This window comes from Phasianus colchicus, chromosome 2, assembly GCF_987193195.1.
Source record: "Phasianus colchicus chromosome 2, bPhaCol1.hap1.1, whole genome shotgun sequence".
NCBI classification, from domain to species: Eukaryota; Metazoa; Chordata; class Aves; order Galliformes; family Phasianidae; genus Phasianus; species Phasianus colchicus.
The window spans coordinates 84,597,011-84,614,632 of record NC_143437.1 but is presented as its reverse complement, the minus strand read 5'-3'; the positions used below and the strand labels follow the sequence as shown (position 1 = coordinate 84,614,632).

Below are 17,622 nucleotides of genomic sequence, written 5' to 3'. Positions count from 1 at the left end.
GGAAGCTGGCCATAACATGTACATCCAGCAATATGCACTGTAGAATCATGTGCTTCTTCTGAGGAGGGAGGAAGGCTACAAAATGCAAAGTGTTTGACTATCTGGAAGCAAGACATCTTCTCTCCATCAATATTTTTATTTGCCTAAATCCATTAAAGCATGATAAGGAAGTAGATTTTTTTTTTTCCTTAAAACTGAGCTCCATTATTTTGCTTAATGAGAGAAAATTGCAGCAAAAAAATATTTCTCCATCTCTGTCCATGTAGTTTTCTCAATAAGTGAGTTATGTCTGATGTGATCTGTTTTCATTAAGCTATGCTAACCACAATTAATTATGCGTCTACACACTATTTTTCTATTGATAAATCCTATATCAATGTATACTTCATTACTTTGGTTCTCAGAGTGGTGGAAAAGAACAGAAAGAATGATTTTTCTTTTTTTATTACTACAACAGTACTCTAAATTATGAGATAAAAGAATTAAATGTATAAGAATTTGAGAACATGAAATATGAGGCGGTCAGTTTCCTAAGAAGTAACAGTTCTTTTATCTGACTCCATAGCATCATCAATAAATTCTTCCTGTAACAAAGTGTTACACGAGTTAACATACATTATAAAGTTAACATTACTGTTTCATTTCTGATTGCTACCATTGAAACTAAGCTGGAGAAGAATTTCAAATCCAAAATCCATGCATAAATTAGAAGTTACAACTCAACAGCTTGATTTTTTCAAAATTCTTTTGTCAGTTCTCTGTCAAGTCCTCTTATAGAAGTTCTTAGGGAAGTGACAGAGTTGCCATCCCTGGAGGTGTTTAAGATACAGGTGGATGTGGCATTTAGGGACGTGATTTAGTGATGGATTTGGTAATTTTAGATGATAACTGGACTTGCTGATCTTATGGATCTTTTCCAAATTGAATGATTCTCTGATTCTATACCATATCACTCAGAACTGTAAGCAGTAGAGTCTAAACAAAATAATCCAGACTTTGCTATGGTAGTTCATTTCCTTGCATTGTGTAACCTATCAAGTACCTGCTAAGGGAGTATCACATCCTTATACAGATGCATTTTATTTTTATAATGTGCAACCATTTACTTCCAAACACCTATTTTACTTCTTATGTTTTTTTTTTTTAGGAGTGTGAGGGGTGGGGAGTGATGTTTTTTATGTTTGATTTGGTTGTTTTCTTTCCTAAAACTTTTTTTCCCATTTGTTCTTGATTAAAATGAATTTTGATTACTGCGTATGTTGCACATATTGTACTCAATGACTAATTATATTACTTTTGTATTTTAACTGCTATACTGTATTTTTTTACTACTGCTTGACAAAAGTGGATATAAGATGCAAATAGCTGAAAAGAACTAAAGACAGTATTTTTGTCTTGAATCTCATATTCCTGTCATATAGATAAATTAACTGTGAGATACCAACACCTTTAAATAAGCATACTCTTTTCTCAAATCCCCTTATTTCAGGGCAGTGGAACTGCTTTCAGCGCTACTGCTTTTTGCATCCACTATCCACAGTACAGAGGGGCAAATCCTTGGGCATTTCCTGGCCATCTGTTTTATTCTTCTGTGGGTATATTATATATGGCATATTCAACAGAAATGAAATTATATTATTCTAGAAGTATATGCCTTAATACACTATTAGTAAAAGTCTCCGCTATTCAATATTTTGCAAATTGCCTCAGGTTACTATTAAAACACATTTAAGTACTATTATTATAGTTAAAGCATATTTACAGACAATACATGAATTCTTCCTAAAGCAGAAATGTTAAAATAATTTTAATTAATCGGTATTCAGAATTTAGCAGATACTACATGCTTATTTGTTTCAGTAAGAAAAAATATTCATTAATTTCTCAAGCTATCATTTACATGTATTTACTGAACTTTGTCATTTTTCTAAATAAAAGTCTTGTTAATGATCTGCTACAGATCAGATTATGTATCTATAGAAGTGCAAGCACCTGAATGAGTTACAGGTGAAAATAAATAGGTACTCCTTTCAATTAAGGAATTTGGATCAAGGGAAAGGACAAGACAGAAACTGGGAGACTGTGATGAAGTCAATAGTGATATGAATCTGATTCTTATTGACACTATAAATGTTCACAGCAGTATCTGACTTAGAGCAATGTTCAAAGCAATATCTGACTTAGAGCAATAGCACTGGAACAAAATTAGTTATATATTCTTTTAACTATAAAAGTAATCCTCAGTCCTCTTACTTGACAAAATACAAAACATGGTCTCAGTAGAAAAGAAATAAAAAACTTCCATATAACTCAGTGAATAATCCTCGTGTTACTGATTTAAATAAATAAATAAAATAACAAACACATAAATGTATGTCCCTCTTGTATCTTAGAGTAATGAATGCATTTCCAGTTCTGGTTGTTTGAAGCAGCTTTGGAGCACTGAATTAGTTTAACATGTATTAAATTACTTACAGTGAATCCTCCAATTATATTAAGACACAATCCTTCATTCAGACAGTTGATGCTGAGCAGCCTGCAGTAGTCAATTACTTCCTCACAGTTCTTTCCCGTGAATCCTGGCATGCAGCTGCAAATACACCAGTGTATTTTAGAAGGCTTGGATTTTAAAAGTTAATTGTATTTAATTATGTTCCATAATTCCATTAAACAATGTTCTTGCAGTAGCAGAATAGAATCCATAACTTATTAAAAACAAGCAGGACAGGTTTTCAAGCAATCAAAATCAGTTTCATGATTTTAGATATTTTGCTTCTCTGTAAAATATTCTTTTCTTTGAATAAATGTTTTCATTCCAATTCTTAATATAATCTTTCAGAAACAAAAACAATCAAGAATGAGGCAATATCTAATAAAAAGCTAAAATTCACATTTTCTAAATCTATTAGAAAGAAGAGGTTAATTAAACTATCAGAGATAAACATGAGAAATAAGACTGTAAATGAGGATTAAAATAGCAATAATTGTTGCTAATGATTAACTAGTGTGTCAATAATGACAAGTTTAAGAAAGAAGAAATGATTTAAGGGATGTATGCACAGGATAATTCGTGGCTGTTTTTTTTTTTTTTTTTTTTCTTAACTGGATTCAGCAAATTCTTTAAAGCTCAAAAGAAAAAGGTAGAAGACGCAAAGGTAGATTGCAAAAGCTCTTGCTCTTTGGGAGATAAATAATCTCCGCCAAATTCACTCAGTACGTACTTAGAGACATGCCTAGCATGTTCCTCTTTTTCAAGGGCATATCAGCTAGTGTGAAATTAAAATACTTAGAATAGGAAGTGTCCAGTTAGCTGAAAAACTGGTTTTGTTGTGGAACTTCGAAGTAATAAATGGGAGTTTTTGTTTTGTTTGTTTGTTTTGTGAAGGACACATAATCTAATGCTTCAGTCCAGATGAAAATCATGATGATGATACAAAATTGCATTTGTTTTTTCTATGCTCTTGTTCCTAATTGGTGCAATATTCAGTCATGTCACTTCCATTTCCTGAATTTAAAAAATAATGCCATCCCTGGTTATAGAACACATGAAGCCTCACACAGTCACATGGTGTCCAACAGTAAGGCATATATATACAATATCAAATATAGTATAGAGAATAAATTTAAAAGAAAATGCATGAATTACTTGTATTTTGTAAATAAAAGAATTCTAAGAATGCCTATTCAAGATGCACAGAGGCATTTAATGTGTCCAGAAGCACACACTGTTAATTAGATTTTGAAAACTGTTAAACAGGCTGGTTTTCACAAAAAACCCACAAAGAGCCTCCATATAGGACCATGAGGAGGAAGGTCAGTGGTTATTGGAAAATCTTCTTTCCATAAATCTTTACAAAACTTTTTGAGACTAATATAGAAATAACTACAGGAAGATGCTATATGCTACCCGTAGGTAGCAATGGATAACATAGAATCATAGAATGGTTTGGGTTGGAAGGGACTTTTAAGATCATCTAGTTCCAATGCCCTGCTATAGGCAAGGACACCTCCCTCTAGACCAGGTTCCTCAAAGCCCCATCCAGCCTCGCCTTGAATGCTTCCAAGGACGGTGCATTCACAACCTCACTGGGCAACCTGTTCCAGTGTCTCAACCACTCTCACAGTAAAGAATTTCCTTCTAATATCTAGTTTAAATCTACCTTCTTCCAGTTTAAAACCATTTTCCCTCATACTGTTGCTATGTGTCCTTATAAAAAGTCCCTCCCTGGCTTTCTTGTAGGCACCTCTCAGGCACTGGAATCCCCCTATAAGGTCCCCCTGGAGTCTTCTCTTTTCCAGGCTGAAAAGCCCCAGCTCTCTCAGCCTGTCCCCATAGGCAAGGTGCTTCAGCTCTCTGAACTTCTTCGTGGTCCTTCTCTAGACCCTCTCCAATAGTCCCTCATGCACTGGAGGCCCCAGAACTGGATGCACATAATCTTCAACATTATCCTCAACCCCCTCTTAAGGATTTCTGTATGCAAATCCTATACCAAATCCTACTGCTACCATTTCAGAATAGGAATACAGAGGAATATAAAGGAAAAAAAAAAGAACAAAAAAAGTTATATGATATCTTTTGTTGTAACTGTTTGTTTAAATCACACTGTAAACCAAATCAGAGTAACTTGATTATGTTTGTTTTACTCATTTGTTTACAGCTATGATTTGAAATCAGATGGAAGAGCTCCTGATACTCCTGGTTGAATTTGTCTTATCTATGAGTGTTTCATAAAATAGATAATTCACTAGTTTTTAAAGCCGTTTCTTCTAATTTGTACATTTGAACATTCTTCATAGTTTTGTTTTTGTTGTTTTGCAGTGGACATGACTATGTCAGAGGTAAATGAAGGCAAATCAGCAGAAAAAAAACTTGACAGTAAAATGGCAAAGATGATACCAACAGAACATCCTTTCATATTTTTGTTCTGAAGAACACAAATAATAAAAGAAGACACAAACTAAACAATCACAATTTATTGTGATGGATATCCTTGTTCATTGCCTATTTGAATTCACCTTAAATTCTGACATTTAAGAAAAAATGTTGCTATTAGACTCTTAGCACAAGGTTGTGCTTGATATGAAGACTGAATGGATGAACTTAGGATATAGTCATACATCATAACCGAAGTGAAGAAAATTAAATTGAATCTGTTTGTTTATATGTTTAGACTGGAAAACAATTACTTTCTCAAAAAAGAAAAGGAGATATAGAAGCTCAGAGGGTGACAGATATAAACAGAATGCAGCCTGAGCATAAGGAGAAGAAGATAAAATAGGGACAACCAAAATAAAATGTAATGAGCAAAAAGGTCAAGTGTATTGTATATGTTTACCTATGTAAGTTAAGTTGTTACACTTATTTAAAATGCTAAAATACTATTTAAATGGATCAAGTCATATTATTGCGTTAAATAAAACACATGTAATTTTTCCAGCTATAGTCAGAACCTAAAGTACTTAAAAATAATTACCAAAATTGAAACAAAATTTCCATTTAGAACTCTGAATGCCCAGCTCCTATCCCCCTGAATAAAGCAAAAGTAGGTTTTCTTCAGGTAAAATACGTTATAAAAACATGACTTGCACTCCCAGAAAACATCAAAGTCTGCAATGTAACAAAACTGAAATTGTTAAACCACTCCTTTGATAGGTCTTCTGACATCCTCATTTATCTTAAGTAGCTAATGAAAGATACAGGTTTAAAAAGAGAATTTTGAATCCTAAAAATAGCAGAATCTGCTGACAGTTGGACCTCCCCAAGAACTCAGCACATCCTCTGCATTTCAGCGCTCTGACTTTGGCAAGACTGCAGCTCTCACAACTAAGTTACTTCATCTGGTCTCGTTGTGAAAAAGTACCTACATACTCCCTTAAAATGCTTTCTCTCACTGAATGCTTTCTTCCAAGTATACGGGTATAAATATATATGTAATTTGCATTTATTATGTATTTGGTATTAAGTGGTCAAAAACTGATCTTATCTTCACAGAAAAAAAATGAAAAAAAAATCACTTTGATTTATTAGCAATACAGTGTTTGAAGACTTGTGATACTAGTAAAAAAGAAAATAGTTGGATAGTTGGAGAGTTGGAGCCTTCAGGGACTGAATGTTATAACTAAAGCTGAGTACTGAAACCTATTTTCAGTGTAAACATTTTTATCTCATTTTAAAATCTGCAGTTTTAGTATCTATTTTAGGACTGAAGTCTGGGCTTTCTCTGTACTTCTTTGCAGTGCATTATGGGATCCTTCAGAAAATGCTTTATCTCACCTATCTTGGATTCCTCACTTTGGAAAGGATGAATCACCTTTTGGAGCTGATCTCTTCCTTTACCAAGAAATTCCAGTGTATAGCTTGGATGCTAGGGAACATCATGTGGAAAGAACAAGAACTCTAGCCAAAAATTCTACTTGAATAGTATGTTCAGTGATGTTTTACAAAGTTGAAGTATGCACTTTTCATTGCTATATTCACAATGTTTTCTCTAAGCTGTTATTCCTCTTTCAAAATCATTCTTGGTGTTAAAAAAATAAACTTAAAAACTATAGTATTTCTCAAACTAGCTTTCCACAAATGTGACATTCCTGTCATATTGTTAAATAAGTATTTTACAAAGAGCACAACAGGATGCATGAATGATGCACAACTATTAAAGGTAAAAATTTCAGCAACACTGGTACTAATAGGATCTTAGTCTTTGATAATAGTGGTAAACAGGCTTGCACCTTTTTAGGGCCCCAAACTTAAACCTCTGATAGCTACCTTTAATAACATAACTTAAGTCGTTCTCTTTATAATCAATATAAATGTCTTGTTAATTGTCCATTTTTACTTTTCATTACATTGATCTGTATAACGTCTGCCGCTCTTTGTCTCTTAAATAACCATGTCTTTCCATAGTTATTTTTATTAACTGCATTCAGTTGTACAAGGTTCACAGTAAAGCATCATCTCCAGCTGTGCTTTTTGAAACTATAAACTATTGAAACTTCATCACACACAGGACCATGATTTTTTATTTGTTATTATTATTATTTTTAGAAAAGGCATACTTTAAATGTGAACTTTAGGCAACAGTTCATACTAATTCAAGCAATGATTCGTCATACTAATTTATGCACCATCATACTGTGTAAAAGACTGGATATATAATAGTAAACTATTAGCATCTTATATCTAGATTTAACATAAAGGAAAATAAATTAGAACACTGTCATTGTGTGCTATACATATTTATATGTGAGAACCTATCTCTGTATATATGTGGGTGCCAGAATATATGTAGATGTAAGAATGAATAAAAATATTTATCTTTTTTATAGTGTGGAAAGATGTAAACATAGTTCTACACATATTTAAATTCACAGACTTTTTAGCCAAACTTCTTATGGACTGTAACTTCAATGTTCTATATTTCTGTTATGTGTTTTCAGTTTCTAAGTTCATTCATATTGTGTTTTCAGACTTCTGTGTAACACAGCTTTCAACTTCCTACTTTTATGAATGTCTTAAAATTTGCAAGTTGTTTGCTGCACTTCAGTAATACTTAGCAGAAGTTATTTTAAGACAAGCAGATAAAAGACAAGCAAAAGTGAAGAGAAAAAAATTGTATTCCTCAGTAGTGTAAGAAAATATCTATAAAGCTGTTTAAAATGGAATAAAATTATATACCTACTGGAACACTTCTGTAATTTGCAACAGGATGATTTTCAGTGTGGTCTTTCTGAATAAAGCAATTTTTAACATGGTTCGTGAAGGATCAATCTAAGAACTACTAACGTATGTCTATGGATTAGGAATGAATACAGTTGTCTTATCTTTTTAGAAACACATCATAAGCATCAAACCACCTGAATGGGAGTAGTACCTGTAATTTAATTGTGTCGTTTGTTCTCAGAGTGTCTCAGAGGACTCATATATTTCTTCTTGCAGAATTAATGACTACGCAATTTATACCTCATTAAGTGCTCCTTTTGATACTTCATGAGTTTTCAACACAGTAGACCACCAAAATTAAGGAAAAAAATGTTAAAATGAGTTCTTTGCATTCTCTGTAACTGACGTCTTTTCTTTCTGCAATCAATTACATCGAGTGACCCAATTAAGTACTGAAACAAATTGATTTCTATCTTACCGGCATTTATAGTTCTGCTGTTGAGATACACAGGTTGCATTGTTTAAGCAAGGCAATAATTCACATGGATTCAGTATTCTCTCACAGAACTTGCCAGTGAATAACGGCAGACAGCTACATGCTACATCCTATAGAAGAAAAGGGAATTGGTAATAAATAAATGTTGTACTCAATTAATAAAAAATTAGTATTTATTTCCATTATTACAAAGATCCTAAAGAGGACACAGTAAGTAGTCTACGTATACATAGCAAAGAACAGATATGTTTTAAACATAATTTAGGACAAGTGGAATAGGCCTTCCAGCACAAATTACACCAGAGTTGGGTTTACTAATTGGAAATGTTCCAGCTCTAAATATATCTGGCTTTGTGAAGGAGCTTTATAATTTGTTTATGTTTTTTGTCCTTTCTATATATGTTTCAGCATGAAAGTCTCAGTAACAGTAGCAGTGCATGAGATATATCAGATATCAGAATACTCAATAACTACAGAAGGAAAAAAAATGGTTTGTATTTTTTTTCCCTCAAAATGCGAAAGACAGTTACAGAAAGAACAATATGTTATACTACAACAAAATATTTATTAGAGCGAATACTCTCATTCTTATTTTTCTCTACAGTATAATGACCTTTACAGGCATTTTCATACTAGAAAGTAAACAAAAATTATATATGGGTTTGTTTCCCCGATGAAAATCACAATTTGCAAAATTTAGAAATCCATCATATTTTTAAAAACTTAGATGTCTCTTTTTTTGTTGTTGTGAATAAGCATATATCATTACTGTATGTTAAGTGAATTTTTGAACTCTTCTTTTACTATTTTGCTTCTCTGTAATCACTGCTATTTACAATAGTCATGTTAATGAAAGAAAATTGGCAATGCAGTTTGAAATACTACCAAATATGACTCTGTTATCATACCTTGGTAAGCATGCACTAACTCATTTTATTAAAAAAAAAAAAAAAAAAAAAAAGAATATACAACATATCACTGGAAAAGCAACAATAAGGCAATAAAGATGATTGTATTGTGTTTTATATCCCATTTTATTGAAGAAAGATTAAAAAAAAAAAAAAAAAAGAAAAGAAAAAACACTGCTAGCTTCTTAAGTGATACCCAAACATCTCAACTGAAAATGGGGAATTCAGGCCTTTTAAGGCTTATTAATCAATAAATATTATAAACATGATGTGCATTTAATGCAATGTTTCTTTATGAAACATCTAAAGCTAACCTTAAATTAGAATTAAACTGTTTGGCACTGTGTTCAAATACAGATCTCTGAAGCTTACACTTACATTTGGCAAATCGATACATGTACCTCTGTTTTGACATGGCCTTGAAGAACACTCATTGATATTGATTTCACAATTGTGACCAAGAAAGCCTGCTGGACAATCACAAATATATCCAGACTGATAATATTGGCATACGCCCCTGTTCAGGCATGGCTGAGATGCACAAGGGTCACCAGGTTCCTCACAAAAAGGACCTAAAAAAACAAACATAGAAAATCAGAGTGTGCTTGAGAGAAGGATACTTCTTAGTGTGCCCATAAGTATTCTGTTGTTACCATGTAGTGCTTGACTATTATTCCACATTAATTCTATTTTTAACTGTAGAAGAAATTACTTATTTTGTTTGTGAATCAGATGCAAGGCTCAGCCAAACAAGCATTTAGAGTGACTGTCCACTTACACTCCATCACCACTTTTGTCACACCTCTGCATTTTCCCATGTTTTTATTTACATCCACCTTTCCTAAGTCTTTGTCCCCACTGACCCCAGTTTTGTCACATTCGCACACAAACTCAGTATTTCTGATATGGTGACCTAGATAACCTTAGCTTTATGTGAGATTATTGATATTCTTGCACAGAACATGTTGGGAAGAATATCATCTTCCCAAAATCCTCAATCCTCCCCCCTACCTTAACTATCTGTGAAATTTGTCTCAGTTGATTCTCCCACGACCATCTGTGAAATCCATTCACCATCCATGGTACTATCTGTAACTTCTGCCAGCTACTCACTCAGCAGTGTTGTTTTCAGTAATTTCTTATGTTCTGTTCAGTTACTGCAAGCCCATTTAGGGGCTTATAAATCTGTCAATATACTCCAACAATTATGAGCTGCCTTGTTGTTTTGGGCAATTAACTTTTTTATTTTTTTTAGTGGTGCAACATCAAAGATGTAGAAGGACAACAGCAGATTGAATCTATAGTGCTCCAGAGCAGGTCACTGTGGCCAGGATGCAGCAATCAAGAGTACTTCCATTTACTTATGGAAAATCATAAAGCAAATACGATTTTTTGCATATCTGGTACTTTGATATTCTGCTTACAAATTACATCAGAAGTACTTTTCAATTATTTGCTGTAGCAAAAACACTAAGTTCATAATAAATCCATTTTGATGTAGTAGTCAGTCACTTGTCTCAAAAGAAATATAGACATTCATACATTCATGCATTTGTTAAAAAGATGTTTTTTCTTGAAATGGTAAACAAAATGCCTTTAAACGCAGAATTGTAAACTGCTAAGAAAACAGCTAATTTGTTCTAAACCAATTTGTAGATAAACATGTGGATCACTAAATAATTTTCTTGCCAATACATACTAGCTATATGGAATAATTGTAAGTATGTGGAACAAGGTTAACTAGGTTCCAAATACCATAATCAATCTCTATTATATACAAAAACAGCTGATAGAACAAATACCTTGCAAGAAAATACCAAGAAATTAGAAGAAAAAGGGTCAAACAACATTTTCCTTTTTATCACTCACTCCATACACTGGAACCAGTTGTTTCAGTAAGGCAAAATAAATCAGACTTATCTTAAATGATATATTATTCACTTTCCTTTTGCATCAGAGGATATTCAAAGAATCCTTTTTAAATTTGATTATATCTCTCATCACCATAGTAACAAAATTACAGTAAAACGATAGCAGCTTGTAGATGTTAGGGCTTGCTAATAGGAAAAAACAAGAATGCCAATCCTCAGAATGAGGCCAGTGACTGGAACAGAAAGTGGGGGGAAATATTTCTAATTATTAGATTTAATATTTTGCTGTCCTGTTATTCCTCAGTACAATACTGTAACTCAGGAGCACTCAAAGATGATCTTTGTATGGAAACAGATTATACATCAATGCTTACCCTATTTATTTTTTCCTTTGACTTGAGAACATCTGACAAATATGAGTACTCCTGAGTCACCCACATTACACAGCTGCAGGAGGCAAATCATCTGTGACTCAACTGGTCTACCAAAAGACAGATGACATAGTTCCTCAAACCAAATGAACTACTGAGTTGTTCTTTACATTGTTTCTACCCCTAAAATCTAATCCTCATCGTCATTTTCCCACCAGAAACACACAAATTTTCTGAGCCTTTTGATAAAAATGCCACTGGGTGTGATTATTAGAACACTGGAAGGATAAATGAACAAAATAACATAGTACAATGAAGGCCAATTGAAGAGAAAAAAAATGATGAAAGAGGTTCCTTTTTGGTAACACTGTGTTCATTTGTTGCAAAGCGAAGTAAAGCTATTATTCTGCTAAAAAGAACATAGTGAAACATTATTTTTTTTTTTTTAGGGAAGACTAAAAGTAGCTGGAAGAGGAATAGAGAAAAAGCTTGACAGGAGAAAAGGAAATTGTTAATCACAGCATGGGAGGAAAGAATATGTGGTTCAAGGACTGCAAAAAAAAGTTTAACTTCTTTTTTCCTTGACATCATCATGCAAAAAGGAAAAAAATATATATATCTTTTTTGGAAGAAGAGTGCATTTAAGTTTGAATTAGGAGCCAATTATCTAACCAAGTCAAAGAGGATCAATTTTAAAGAGACGGAAGCAGCAACTGTAATCGTGATCTAAAATACAAAGCTTAAAATACAACTTCAATAGGTCTATCTAGAGTGAATTCAATAAATACCAATGGTCTAACATCTTTTAGGAAGAGTTCAGTGCTAAACAGGAATGTTTCTTCAATCATTAAAGCTATGTCTTTGGCATTCCTCTGCTTTATAATATATTATGTTCAGAATCTGTGAAAAGTAATAACAATGCTTTTTTTACCTGAACGCCTATGCCTGATGAGTTTGACAAATCAAGTCAACAAAAGGAATTCTGGAGAACCAATGTTTTGAGCTTTTTTATGCTTTAATTCCCAAACCTGTCACATTGAATATATTTTCAAAAGAAGATTGAAAGGTGACTTGATTACAGCTCTCAGTGGGAGAAAATGTCAAGCACTTAAGGGCTTTCTAATTCAGTGGAGAAAAGTGTAACAAAAACACTTGTCTGAAGAGAAAGCTGAATCAAATAAAGTTTGAAATGCCTCACATATTTTTACGAATGAGCTATCTGCAACAGACTATCATGAAGAAACTGTATTCTACAGTTGTTGATGCTTTTATGTCAAGACTAGATGGTTTTTGAAAGACTATACTTTAACCATCTATAAGATAGAAGCCTTAGAATGTAGCTAAGCTAAGCCATATAAAATCTGGCCAGAACAGGTGAACAAGTTCTCTAAATTTAGGAATCTTTTAATCTATCTTGAGTCAAATGATCTACAAGACACGTTAAAGATTGTGTAAAATTCCTACAAATTTCCTGTTAAAAATACACTTATTTTCTTTTTTGCTTTTACATTTGAATGAATAAAATTCTTCACAATCTTCATTTGAAAAAGTCAAGTAACAGCAGGGGTTTTTTTCATTTAACTGTATCCCTACTATGCTAGTCTTTCATAATTTCACTGCTATGTTTGAAAGATTATCCACTAAAAGTCAAAAGAACATTGTTGATATGTTTGATAAAGATCAATCAGTTTATTGAGATACTATATAGTGCCATTTACATAAATATACTGATTAACATAAATTTATCTATATATATATTAATATGAGTCTCTCTGGGCTTTGTATTTATATATTCCTCTTAGGGAGAGAGAGTAGCAAAATATGTGAAAGATCATCTTAACTTGCTACACTTTAATATGATTTCAGTACTTTTATTTTGTCAAATCCCTTAGGAAAAAAATATTTTCTAAAGCAGCTATGTGTAAAGACCAGTCTAATATTTCAGAAAAGGTATGTATTATACCAATAATCATTCACTTATCAGTACTCTATTTGGACTAAAGAGATAATATTTCAGGGTTAGCATAAAAAGGGGGAACTATTTAGTGGTAAAGTGATTTATTTTTGGTTTAGATGAAACAAATGGTTGCTGAGAGTTACAATCAAAGACCAAGACACACTGTAGGCAGCAAACAGCAGGAAATCTGTGAATGCTGAGAAACACAGTAATTCAAATATTAAAAATTGTTAATATTTTAATATGCTTAGTATGATAACTGAAATTACATAAACCCCTTTGTCCTTCTTATGTCATGTCATTACTCATGCTCAGCACTCTTTTTCACTTTAAAACTAACTCCAGAATAAGGCTCTTTTAATCTGAGGACCATTGAAATTTAGTTGATTAAATGAAAGCATTTCTGTAATTAAATTAATCCTTATTTGCACAGCTCAGTTAGCAATTCATTGTAATTAGTCTCATTCAGTTCACTCCTTGCTTTTACATCTACGAGTTTCAGTAGCTGCTCTTTCTTTTAAACACAAAGCTGAAATGGATTTTAGTAATTCCCCTCATAGAAAGAATATTTTGTTTCTATCTAGAAAAATACTGCAACACAAGCTCTTGTCTCTCACATATTCAGACCCTGAAGTACAGCAATATGCTAGTATTTCTTAGGAATCCAGGTTGGGACTGGTGCTCTTTAACATCTTAATCAATTACCAGTTGGTATCAAGAGCAGTCTGCAAGTTTGCTGATTACACTAAATTATGCACATGATATAACAGAAGAAAGGGATACTATCCAGTGGGACCTGAACAAGCTTGAGAATTGTGCCCATGAGAACCTAGTAAGATTCAACAAGGCTGAGTGCAAGGTGTTGCGCTTGGGTTGGGACAATACCAGATATATGTGCAGGCTGGGAGAGGAACTCATTGAGAGCAGCCTTGAGTAGGAGGACTTGGTGGTTTTGATGGATGAAAACTGGACGTCAGCAGTGTGCGCTTGCAGTTTGGAATGCCAAGAGTATCCTGAGCTGCATCAAAAGAGGGGTGGCCAGCAGGGAAAGGAAGGTGATTGTCCCCTTCTACCCTGCTCTCTTGAGAACCCATCTGGAGTACTGTGTCCTAGCCTGGGGTCCACAAAATGAGAAAGATGTGAAGTTCTTGGAGAGGGTCCAGAGAAGAGCTGTGAAGCTGATCAGAGTGCTGGAGCACCTCTCCAGTGAAGAAGGGTTGAGGGAGCTGGGTTTTTTTAGGCTCCAAGGAGATGTTTTGTGGCCATTCAGTACTTCAAGGGAGATTATAAGCAGGATGGAGACTGGAGATGATCTAGTCCGACTCCCCTGCTAAAGCAAGTTCCCTAAAGTAGGTCACACAATAAAGCATCCAGGAGAATATGATCTCACTGTGTAATTTTTCCAGTGTTTCGTAACCCTCAAAGTAAAGAAGGGGGGCTGGAACTGTATCATCTTTAAAGTCTCTTCCAAACCAAGTTATTATGTCATCCATACATGATTCCACAAAATATACATATGGTATTGATAATTCCATGTACATTTCTAATAAGACAAACAACAACAGGGTTTTTTGTTTGTTTGTTTGTTTGTTTTTCCATGTGAATTTTCAATAGAGTTTGAAAGAAAATGAAACTGAAATTAAGGCATAAACCTAAGTCTCAGAAGGGACTGCGTGCAAACCTTCCTGAAAGACTGTGAAGTCTACAAACTTAATTACAGAATCACAGAATGGCCAGGGTTGGAAGGGACCTCAAGGATCATGAATCTCCAACCCCCCTGCCACACGCAGGGCAACCAACCTCCCCATTTAATACTAGACCAGGTTGCCTAGGGCCTTGAACACACTCTAGGGATGGGGCATCCACAACCTCTCTGGGCATCCAGTTTCAGTACCTCACCACTCTCATAGTAAAGAACTTCCCCCTGACATCCAACCTAGATCTTCCCTCCCTCAACTTAAAACCATTTCCCCTTGTCCTGTTGTTATCTACCCTTTCAAAGACATGATTCCCCTCCTGTTTGTAGGCTCCCTTTAGGTACTGAAAGGCTGCAATGAGGTCACCCCGCAGACTTCTTTTCTCCACGCTGAACAAGCCCAGCTCCCTCAGCCTGTCTTCATAGGGGGGGCGCTCCAGCTCCCTGATCATCTTTGTGGCCATCCTCTGGACCCACTCCAACAGCTGTCTTTCCTGCACTGGGGGCTCCAGACCTGGACACAGTACTCCAGATGTGGCCTCACAAGAGCAGAGTGGAGAGGGACAATCATGTCCCTGTCCTTGCTGGCCACCCCTCTTCTGATGGAGCCCAGTATATAATACTATAATTATAATTCTAGACAAAATGTAATAGACAATTATAATTTTAGACAAAATACAATAATATAACTATAATTTTAGACAAAATAGGCTGTATCAAAGCTCACTGATGTGCTTTACACAAAGTTCCAGTCAGTAGACTTGAGAGTAGACATTTTTGAAGCAAATGAATGAAAACATTAGCTTCCATTAGAAAATAGCCGATTAGAGGCAAAATAATGGCACTGCTGTAGGGATTCATTGAGAGTGTTTGTCAACTTTTTCTTTTACTTAATATCTTAACTAAACAGAGTGTACAGAAATTATAAAATGGTCGAAGCAAATAGAGGTGGATTGACTAGCTGATGCCACCCTATCTACAATGAAGTCAGTGATACTAATGGAAGGCTGTTATTCCCCAGGGCAAGGATAGGGTATCGTTCTAGTTGTAAAAGAGCAGTATATTATTCCTGATTTAAAATCATTTCATAGTTACTCATTTTGTTGCAGAAATAGATGTTCACTTTGCTGCTAGGAGTAGTAGGAAGAATAGCTATAATGTTCAGGATACCAGCTCTGCCCACACATGTAAAGCTTAGATTTAAAGTTTCAGCAAGCTCCCAGGACTTAATGATGGATATTTGAGAAGTTGTTTCCTGAGGAAACAGATATAAACAATTTCTATTATATAAAAAAAGTGTGGGCAAAGCAGCAAGAATAAATTGAATAGAAAGAAAACAATCACAGAAGAAAGAAAAAGGTTAAATGACTAAAATGGCATATATCCTTAGCTATTCGTGTCACAGCAATGTATATTTACTGATCTTCAAGAGCTGTTGTAAAAAATAAAAACATTATTTTCAGTGAATGATAGGTTAAAAAATCTTGAAGAAAATAAAATTACTTAGAACAAATATGATCCAGCTTTTTCTACTTTACTGTCTGTGTGTTTATGGCCAGCTAGAAATGAAGAGCAACATCACTCCTGAAGAGCTTAATGATATGGGAAAGGAATACGCCTTAAGGCGTGTAAGTCTATTAAATTCATAATGAAAGAGGTGTTACTTAAAACTTCTATGGATGTCTATTAAAAAAAGAAGAAAAACGAAACAATACAAAATAAAACAAAAAAAAACCCTGAAAAGTCTGAACCTTTCTGTTGTTTGTGAAGCAAGAAAATCATATTACCTTCTTTTGAGTTTAATAGAGTCATGAGAGACCAGCTTCAGAGCAGATAAGACTGCACTGGACAAGGGACCTGAAGAAAAAAGGCCAGCCAAATAGCTCTTTTTAGGGCTTCTTTGAAGCTAGCAAAAGCACTGTACCGGTGCCAGGGGGCTGGCAGCTTGTGGGTGGGCTGCTGAGCCAGCAGGGGCAGAGCACTGCCCACTCTTATCTCCCGAGCTCAACCTTGACCCCTTTGCTGTGGAGTTAGAAGCATTCTTCGGGAGGGTGGAAGCTAGCTTCTGCCCCCTTAACGCCCTTGGTGAGAAGAGGGTGAGAAAAAGTGTTACCTTTCACTGTTAACAGGAAGGGAGGTCAGTGTGTGAGCACAGCCCACACTACCCACACAACACTGCAGTAGCAGGTAGGGGTGGTGTGTCTTGTGGCAGGACATGTGAGTGTTTCTCTTGTTTCCTTTGTCTTTGCTCAGGAGACCAGCTCTCCTACAGACAGTCTCTGAGACCACCAGTTTGATCATGGTCTCTACCAGGCAGTGAGCTTGCCCCAGGAAGGCTGTGGCGACCCAGACAAAGGGCCTGCCCAGTAACGTGGCCGTGCAGGTCTCTGGCTGCAGGGAGTGCCGAGCCTACTGCTACTTAGTGAGGATGGGAAGGATGCCACCTGTGTGAAGTGTGAGCAGGTAGATGAGCTGCTCAGCCTGGTGGTGGAGCTCAGGGAGGAGGTGGAGAGATTAAGAACTATCAGGGAGTGCGAGCGGGAGATTGACTGGTGGAGTGACTCTCTGCGTGAAAGATGCAGAGATTGCACCCCCCAAACTGTAGTGGACCCTCTCCCTTGCTGCACTCGAGCACAGAGAGCCAACTCGAGAGGAGAGGAGAG

At 35.0% G+C, this 17,622-nt stretch overlaps 1 protein-coding gene across 1 annotated transcript in view; it reads right to left on the bottom strand.

The window, feature by feature from the left end:
• Positions 1 to 530: 530 nt before the first annotated feature.
• LOC149919151 (protein eyes shut homolog) overlaps positions 531 to 17,622 on the bottom strand; it is a 71,602-nt gene continuing 54,510 nt past the window's right edge. Inside the window, exons 4-7 of the mRNA XM_090136148.1 lie at positions 9,443 to 9,636; positions 8,139 to 8,266; positions 2,476 to 2,590; positions 531 to 584 (exon numbers count right to left, since the gene is read on the bottom strand). Of these exons, the coding sequence (XP_089992274.1) occupies positions 531 to 584; positions 2,476 to 2,590; positions 8,139 to 8,266; positions 9,443 to 9,636 (491 nt within the window). The remainder of the gene's footprint in view (positions 585 to 2,475; positions 2,591 to 8,138; positions 8,267 to 9,442; positions 9,637 to 17,622) is intronic.